General features: G+C 37.6%; 1 protein-coding gene across 1 annotated transcript; it reads right to left on the bottom strand.

The window, feature by feature from the left end:
* Positions 1-1,281: 1,281 nt before the first annotated feature.
* On the bottom strand, positions 1,282-9,569 carry gcshb (glycine cleavage system protein H (aminomethyl carrier), b). Its single transcript, XM_051899709.1, has 5 exons — positions 9,301-9,569; positions 4,373-4,452; positions 2,003-2,066; positions 1,792-1,923; positions 1,282-1,712 (listed from the first exon to the last, which is right to left on the bottom strand). The coding sequence occupies exons 1-5, from the start codon at positions 9,449-9,451 to the stop codon at positions 1,615-1,617; spliced, it is 525 nt and encodes a 174-aa protein (XP_051755669.1). The 5' UTR covers positions 9,452-9,569; the 3' UTR covers positions 1,282-1,614.
* Positions 9,570-9,573: the final 4 nt, after the last annotated feature.

Here is a 9,573-nt window from a genome sequence, read left to right on the forward strand (position 1 = left end):
CCTTCTCTATATTCTCTCAGCATCAAGCTCCCAAAACATACAGCACATACTGTACAGTACAACAACAAAACACTGCCTCAAATTATTTTAGTGCCATTTGCTCATAAAGAAAACAAATATCAGAAACAAACAATGGTGTGGTGCATTTCTTGTGATAATGTTTAATGTTCAAAAGTTTGGGGAGAGAAAGAAAATAAAACTTTTATTCAGCAAACCCTGATTAAAATTTATAATTTTTACAAAAAATATATTCAAATAAATGCTGAACTTTCTATTCAAAGAATCCTGAAAAAAAAGATTAATCATGGTTTCCACAAAAATATTAAAGTCCCCCTGTGGTGAAAATCAAGTTTTTAATGTTGTTTATATGTCTATGTTGTGTTTTTAATATGCTTTAAGACAAACCATCTGCAAATTAATAAACACCATTGCTGAGTATTTTCTCTTTAAGACTGCAGTGATCTAAAAACACGGTTTGAAATCGCTGGTGATTCTTACGTCACAAACTACCTTGTAACCAATCACGTCAACATGCCGACGGGCTTTAGCATATCATTAACTAATACCATTGTGCAGCATTTACCTCAGTAAGTTGACCGAGTGGATCTCTGAGCTTGTGCGAGTGAGTGGAGGTGGGGCTAATTAGAATATTCATAGATCCGCATATACTAAATGAAGCAAGGGTGTCGAGTTACATTCAAGCTATTTTAAGGCATTTCCACAGGAAAAAACATTTAAATATGTCATTTTGGTGTATTTGGTGTTTTAAGGGATAAAATTATTGACTACAGGGGGACTTTAAGCAGCACAATCATTTTCAAATAAGATTTGCAATCATTCAGCAAATCAGCAAATTAGAATGATTTCTGAAGGATCATGTGACACTGAAGACTGCTGAAAATTCAGCTTTGCATAACAGGAATAAAAGACATTTTTTAATATATTCAAACAGAAAACAGTTAATCAAATAAATATAGCCTTGGTTAGCATAAGAGATGTCTTAGATGTCATTAAAAACATTACCCATCTCAACTTTTGAATGGTACTGTAGATATTTTGGTAATATATGATGAAAGCATTTGCTGTAAGTATTATCACGGTACTCCTGAAGCAACGCTTCACATTCATGTGTTGAGCTGTACTGATCATGAAAAAAAAAAAAAAAAAAAAAAACTGATCATGTATTAGACGTATGAGCACAATAAGTTACTAGTGTCATAGGACAATTTGAATCTGAGTAAGATCTGAACACAGAACAGAAGCAAACTGTGGCTCAAAATGTTACATTTTTGATTTTATTGCATGTCACGTTACACTGACAAACGTACTATTTAAGACAATCAGCAGAAGCAGCCCTCTCTTTGTTTGAGTACATTTAAAGCACCTCAAATTGTATCCAAAAGCCCTTTGAAATATTTGGCTTTTGGCTGCAAAATTCACAAGTTTGTTAAACTAGCACTTTACAAAAGATTATTTTGGTGGAAAAAGAAATTACAAAACCAAAATAAATAGATTTCAAAGAATTGTATTAGTACTCATTCTACCATCAGCATTCTAAAGTAGCCGTCATGAATCCTTAAAGGCTCTGAATGATCAATAACGGTCTGAAAAGCTTTATGAATCAAGGGATTTGATGAATTTTTCATAAGCAGCTTCATCCATGAGTTCATCAAGTTCTGCAGGTTTCTCTATGGTCATCTTAATTAACCATCCTTCAAGAGGGAGAAAGGAATGTTTTAGCAGTATATTAAACATGTATGTAGAGTTTTTAGTGATTTCAGCTGCACTCACCGTCTTCATAGCAGGTTTTATTTACTAGTCCAGGGTTATCTGCCAGCTTTGTGTTGATTTCGGTCACCTCTCCAGTCAGTGGAGAATACAGCTCACTAGCAGCTTTGACACTTTCTAAAACACCAAACTCCTCTGGAAAACAAACACAATCCGTATTTTCTGTGCTGTAACAGGCAAAAGGCATAAGAGGGAGATTTCAAATGATTCTCACCCATTTGTTCAAGCTTTGTTCCCACTTCTGGAAGCCCACAGTACACCACATCACCTAACGCTTCCTATGGTGAAAGAACGGTGAAATTAAAGGGGAAGACAATTAAACTAAACTCAAAATTCTGCAATAACATTCATGTAAAACAACTATAACTTTTAAAATTATGATTGTTTCAACCTCTCCCTCTCCTCCTCCTTAATGAATATTTCGTTTTACTTGGAAATGCATCATATTATGAATGTAAAATGTTGTTGTGAATTTGGTTTCATGCTGACTTTAACCTGCTAAACTGTCAGTCCCACTCTTTTTGAGCATAAACCTAATAATGACATTTCCAACTTAAATTGCTACAATAATCTGCCAAGTGTCTCCTTTAAAAAGAGACCCAATTTAAAGGGATGGTTCACCCAAAAATGAAAATTATCCCACGATTTACTCACCCTCAAGCCATCAAAGGTGTATATGACTTTCTTTCAGATGAACACAATCAGAGATATATTTAAAAAATATCCTGGCTCTTCCAAGCTTTATAATGGCAGTGAATGGGAGGCGAGATTTTGAAGCCCCAAAAAAATGCATCCATCCATAATAAAAGTAATCCATATGGCTCCAGGGGTTAATAAAGTCCTTCTTAAGCGAAGCGATTGGTTTTTGTAAGAAAAATATCCATATTTAAAACTTTATTACCTATAATAACTAGCTTCCGGCAGACGGCCGTATGCATTGATTTGTGACAGAAGAGTGACCTCTGACTCGACGCATGAGGCAATGATGAACACGGAAGTACAGAGGATAGAGCAAAACAAAACAACGGTCATGAATTAGAGGGTTTTCAAGATGGTTTTAATGATGGTTTTAAAGATGGTTGTCTGCTGGAAGCTAGTTATTTTAGTTTATAAAGTTTTAAAAATGTGTATTTTACTTATAAAAACCCATAGCTTCACTTCAGAAGGCCTTTATTAACCCCCTGGAGCCATATGGATTATTTTTATGATAGACGGATGCATTTTTTGGGCTTTAAAATCTCGACCCCCATTCACTACCATTATAAAGCTTGGAAAAGCCAGGATTTTTAAAAAACTGCAAGAAAATCAAAGCCATAAATCTGGGTTGATATCTCAAAAAACGAGCTTTCAGTAAGATTTTGTGTGGGTGCAGTACCAAACTTTTCCACTAGATGACATCCAGGCTCCATTGGTGACCATATAAGGACACACCCGTTTCCATATATGGTTAGAGTGATCTGAACCATATTTCTCACAATATTTATAAGGTAGGCATCCTAGAAATAGTATGGACAGTATTTGATTTGAATTCAACCTCTATGTTCAGACTGCAGGCAAACTGGATTTTTTTCTCAAATCAGATCTTTTCAGGCAGAGTGTCCGCACTATTGATGGCAAGTGATCAAATAAGATTTGTGTGTCCAGATATAACCGGCCTATCTGCATGGGTTGCTTTGTTAAAGACATAGACGTACCCACGTATGTGACAAGGCTTTCAAAACCAATGCAGGAAAAATTGAGTCAAGTAGCAGTGCAGAACTCCTTCGTCGCACAGGAAAATGCCGAAATCTTTAGAAATACCATTTGAACAACATATGAATACTTTCAGTCACCAATTTTGACATCATTGTTGTGTGTTACATTAAGAGTGATGCAAAAGACAATTTGAAATCCAATATGAGCAGCCAGAGCATTCAGACTGACACACATCTGTAAAAATCTGATTGGAATCACATTTCAAACCACCTGAAAATTTTTTTCATTTTTTGTTTTTTTGCTGTCCAGACTTTCAAAAACCCATCTGGATAAAATCTGAATATGAAAAAGAAAAAAAAAATTGATTTTTGCTGGCAGTCTGAACATGGCCTAACTAATTATAACTTGCGGAGAAAACACCAGCGTGTTATAGCTTGCAGTTGCATCTGTTTTTCTTTGTATTTAAACATTTTTAGACCATTTTTCCCCTCAAAAAATAGAATGGATGTCATCTTTTGAACTCTTCATGATTTTTCATGTGCACTGCTTTTTCAAAATAAAGGTCTGAACATGCCTTATGACACTGATGAATATTCTTGTCACAAATTAATAAATTGCTATTGCTCTGTCATTTCTATCCAAAAATGAATACTATATCTCAGAGCTTTCCAACATATAGTTTTCCAATATATAGTTTGTCTAGATTAGTGTAGGTTTAGACTAAGCTATTATTGATTTAAATATATAATGGCTCACGTCCCATAGATGAGACAGCGAGTTAACAGGGTGCATACCGTTTCAGCAGTAAAGTGTAAAAACAAGCATAAAGTGTTTGAAACTGAACTGACACCATGTCTTAACACCCATTTATTTATAAAGTGGAGCAAACCTGAGCAAAGTTGCTGATGCCGACTGTTCCCACACTCCCCTCCACTCGCACCCACTCATGTTTGTCTGTAAACTTTAGAGCTGTAAAGACAAGAGAATTTGATTAATAAAGAGAATTTTAATTCTAAAACAATCTAGATAAACAGAACAATTAGTTGAAGCAGAGATGGTCTTATTATTGGGAGATACGAGGGTCCGTGCCGTGGCTCTACCATTGGAGAAACCGTAACGGCTAACTTGTGCCTTGATAACCAATCACGTTTACAGCCCTGACGTCACTGAATTTCGTTCAGAGTTGTGCGACAGTTGATCACTGTTTGTGAATACCATAGAAATGAATAAGAAACACTGTAAACTGAATCATACCTGTTGCGCAAAACAGCTTTTTTCCTGGTGTAACCTCTAAAAATAGATCAATCCAAAACTAATGTTTAAGAGCAAACATGTTGAAGATTAGCCAATGGGCTGTTGATTCATTAAATAATGTTTTCCCACAAAAGCAGTTTATTCAGTGCAGCCTCTCCTCCATTGACATCCATTTTTGTCTCTTTCCCTGCGTACCTGCAGCGTTAGCAGGCTTTACACTTTTTTGCTAACCTTGCAGGCTTGCCTTCAAGAGGCTTTGGTTAAAGTGACAACACTCCCAAAACTACAAATTGTGTCAATTACTCATTCTCACAGTGTTATTTTAGTATTATTTATATACAATTATCATATTTATCAATATTTTGATTGAGCTTTTATTTTATATTTTTAGTTTTCACTTTAATTTTAGTTTGTGCTTTTATCATTCTTTTTTTTTTTTTTTTTCAAATATTTCTATAGCTTTCATTTATTTTCATTTCAGTTTCAGTAATTTCAGTATTTCATTTAATTTCCATTAGTTCCCAAGGGAACATATAAAATTTTCAAGTTTTTTAAAATGTATGGCTGTGTCCGAAATCGCCCCCTATACCCTTAAATAGGGCACTATTTGAGGGGACAACCATTTGTAGTGGTGTCCGAAACCATAGTGGACGATGTTGAGTGCACTCATTCAATCCCACAATGCACCGCAATAAGGAGTGTACAACCGATGCACGCTCAACGGCTAGAGAATACCCATAATGCACTGTGAGAGTCACGTGCTGAATGAATTCCCGCGTCTCGCCAGGAGATGGCGCCCGCAGCTGAATCAATCATCCATTCATTTTCCAAACCGCGCTGGTCCAGCATTATCATACAGGTATAAATTCCTTTTTAATTAATCATTAAATCGTTTAAAAGGTTTGAACATGCTAGTTCAACATAAATATTCATTACTACTGGAGCTGCCAGTTTGCTAAATTTCAAAAGATTATTAAACAGTAGCACAAACTATGCGAAATCTGCAGCCCTTTCGGTGCACTCAGTATCCGAATTCACTCACTCGTTTCATTCACTCCTTCAAGTGGACTATATTAGTGGACTAATGTAGGGAATAGTGAATGAGAGTATAGGGGGCGATTTCAAACACAGCATATGTTTTTTCATCTAATATTTATATACGCTATATTGCCAAAAGTATTGAGACACCCCTCCAAATTATTGAATTCAGGTGTTCCAATCACTCCCATGGCCACAGGTGTATAAAATCAAGCACCTAAGCATGCAGACTGCTTCTACAAACATTTGTGAAAGAATGGGTCGCTCTCAGGAGCTCAGTGAATTCAAGCATGGTACCGTGATAGGTTGCCACCTGTGCAATAAGTCCATTCGTGAAATTTCCTCACTACTAAATATTCAACGGTCAACTGTTAGTGTTATCATAAAGTGGAAGCAATTGGGAACAACAGCAACTCAGCCACGAAGTTGTAGGCCACAGAGCGGGGTCAGCGTGTGCTGAAGCGCACAGTGCACAGAAGTCACGTGGCCTTCAGATTAGCTCAAGAACAGTGCGTATAGAGAGCTTCATGGAATGGGTTTCCATGGCCGAGCAGTTGCATCCAAGCTTTACGTCACCAAGTGCAATGCAAAGCGTCGGATGCAGTGGTGTAAAGCACACCGCCACTGGACTCTAGAGCAGTGGAGACGTGTTCTCTGGAGTGACCAATCATGCTTCTCTGTCTGGAAATCTGACGGACGAGTCTGGGTTTGGTGGTTGCCAGGAGAACGGTACTTGCCTGACTGCATTGTGCCAAGTGTAAAGTTTGGTGGAGGGGAGATTATGGTGTGGGGTTGTTTTTCAGGGTTTGGGCTTGGCCCCTTAGTTCCAGTGAAAGGAACTCTTAATGCTTCAGCATACCAAGACATTTTGGACAATTTCATGCTCCCAACTTTGTGGGAACAGTTCCAACATGACTGCGCACCAGTGCATAAAGCAAGGTCCATAAAGACACGGATGAGCGGGTTTGGTGTGGAGGAACTTGACTGGCCTGCACAGAGTCCTGACCTCAACCCGATAGAACACCTTTGGGATGAATTAGAGCAGAGACTGTGAGCCAGGCCTTCTCGCCAACATCACTGTCTGACCTCACAAATGCGCTTCTAGAAGAATGGTCAAAAATTCCTATAAACACACTCCTAAACCCTGTGGAAAGCCTTCCCAGAAAAGTTGAAGCTGTTATAGCTGCAAAGGGTGGGCCAACTCCATATTAAACCCTACAGTTTAAGAATGGGATGTCATTAAAGTTCATGTGCACGTAAAGGCAGGCATCCCAAAACTTTTGGCAATATAGTGTATATATTTGTATTTTATTTCAACTATATTTCAATTACCAAAAACAATTTTTAATGGTTTTTCGTTTTAGTTCTAACATTGTTATAAACACTTGTGACTTCTTTCTTATGTGGAACACAAAATGGGGAAATGTTAAAATATTGTACTGGTCATTTTTTGTCATGCAATTACAAAGAATGGACCTTTTAACCTTCCAGTAAGGGGCCGTTTAACTAAAAACTTATGCGTTTTGGCCGTTCACTTACACGACAACAGCGTTTTGGGGGCCTGAAAACGCAAACTTTTGAAAAAGGGTTTGAAAGTGCAAGTTTAAAACGATACGTTATCTCTGTGTAAACTACAATAATGTGAATTTGTGAAAACGGTGACCTGCGGATGAGTATTACGTGTTCAGTCTGTAGGCGCGTAGTGTTTTTTATAACGTGACATCGCCAACTACTGGCCTGGCAGCATAATACATTTTTAGTCGTATTCGCAGATCCGTGTTTTTAGTACATTAGTGTCGTGGAAACATACCCTAATGACTTAAAGGGATAGTTCACCCAAAAATGAAAATTATGTCATTAATTACTCACCCTCATTTTGTTCCAAACCCGTAAGACTTTTGTTCATCTTCAAAACTAGTAATTAATTTTCATTTTTGGGTGAACTAACACTTTAAAATTTCTTCTGCAAAGCTATCACATAGCTTGTGAAGACTTGACATATACTAACGCTCCATATGGCTTGCGTGCTAATTTACTTTAACAAAATGTTTTGTGTCCATTTGGAGCTTGACAGCGAAGTTGACTGACATTATATGGAAAAGAGTGGCCAGGATATTCTTCTAAAATAAATAAAAATGTGTGTGTGTCAAATCCTATGGGTTTGGAACAGCATCATTATTTGCCCTTATGTTTTGAAGAACGATTACTTTAAACCTGACACATTTCTTTCAGGGACATTTATTACATAAATATTAACTTTCTGACTGATAATAGTTGACCATTTGAACTCTATAAGGCTAACGATGCATTAATTATTTCCAGATCAGGCTTTCCATTCCATTGGGTTTTTATTTTTTTAAATTTGTCTAACTCTACCTTCTCATATCATTGTACCGAACATGACGCAGTCACTGAAGGTGGAAGCAACAGTAAAATGGTCTCGTTAGGTCATGCTGAATGGTTGTCTGTGCCAGGCAATTGCAAAATAACCGGCTTTCAAAACAGGTTTTTTTTAAATACCATTCATGGATTTCTATAGGGGAAAAAAAAAAAAAAAAAACTACAAAATTAGATTCACATGATAAAACAAGTGATTCATATTAAACATCCACTTCACTATGATGCCTCCATATCCCTTGCACAATACCTGATTCAGAAAGAAAGCATTGACTCTTCATAATTTGATTTAACTGTAATTATAAATTCCATATTAAGAACATAGCTCTTAGGAAAATAGTCTGGCACACCAATGAACCGCTGCTGAGGACTCCCAGAGGGCAATGCCTCAACTGAGGATTCTAGCATCAGCCCATGCAGAAACAATACAGGTTTAAACCAGATTGTGAGCAGGGCTGAATGCTGGAGCATGGCTGGGCTTTATGCAAAACACTCCAGTTATTTTTGATCTTGAAGGAACATAATGAAGGTGATGCGTCGGTGTCATTTCATATACACACACATAAATTTGGAGATGACATTTCGGTTAGATATAACGTGTAGAGTCAGGGGCCTCTAATCAAACTTCAGAGGCACGGGACACAGCACGGTCTTAACTTTAAATAACCACATTTTAAAATCTCAAAATAATTAAAGCCACATGATAAAACCGAACCGAGAAAATTAGTGCCGGGCGAGTTTGATCCGATGCAAGGGTCAGCAAAAATTTCCTCTTACACGGACGAGTTAGATAACCCGTAGCGCTTTTAACACTTTAAATAAGAATAATAAAGAGAGATGTAATAACTAAAAACAAATGGAAGAGTTCGAAAAATCAAGTATCTTACCACGAATAAATCACTAAAACGTACAAAACGCCTGCAGACCTTCATGACGTAACAAACGAACCAAAGTTGCAATATAACCAACGTTTAAATCTCAAAACCAATTCAGTTGATAATCACACCTTAGATTCCAGAGCATTAAAGCTCTCGAAAAGACCAAAACGCAAACAGGCATGGCTGCAGTCCTTACGGCAAAGCTAAATGTGAAGAAACCGGGGAACCGTGAGTTTAGTAAAGTTTTTACCTCCCGAAAGCCGCGAGCTCGTGTAAAGCGTCCTTAAGATGTTTGGTCTTAGCGAATTTTGGCACGTCCAGATATGTGCTGGTCTCGAGAGCAGGGGCAATGCTGCCGAAAAGTTTGCTGAAACACATCGGAGCGACGCACACATCGCCATCTTCACCGACTCTGGGCTTCAGACATGAAATAACAGCCTGATGCACTTGACCGAACGAGAGGCGCGCGAGAGAGGCAAGAAGCGCGCTCCCGCTAAACCAGGGACCTCACGGTGCTGATAAG

This window comes from Ctenopharyngodon idella, chromosome 7, assembly GCF_019924925.1.
Source record: "Ctenopharyngodon idella isolate HZGC_01 chromosome 7, HZGC01, whole genome shotgun sequence".
NCBI classification, from domain to species: Eukaryota; Metazoa; Chordata; class Actinopteri; order Cypriniformes; family Xenocyprididae; genus Ctenopharyngodon; species Ctenopharyngodon idella.

Excerpts from the sequence above, each read along its gene's own strand:
- gcshb (XM_051899709.1), bottom strand. The coding sequence starts at position 9,451 with ATGGCGATGTGTGCGTCGCTCCGATGTGTTTCAGCAAACTTTTCGGCA. Across the intron at positions 2,067-4,372 it reads GCATCAGCAACTTTGCTCAG|GAAGCGTTAGGTGATGTGGT; the intron begins GTTTGCTCCACT and ends CTTTCACCATAG. Across the intron at positions 1,713-1,791 it reads TAAAACCTGCTATGAAGACG|GATGGTTAATTAAGATGACC; the intron begins GTGAGTGCAGCT and ends TCCCTCTTGAAG.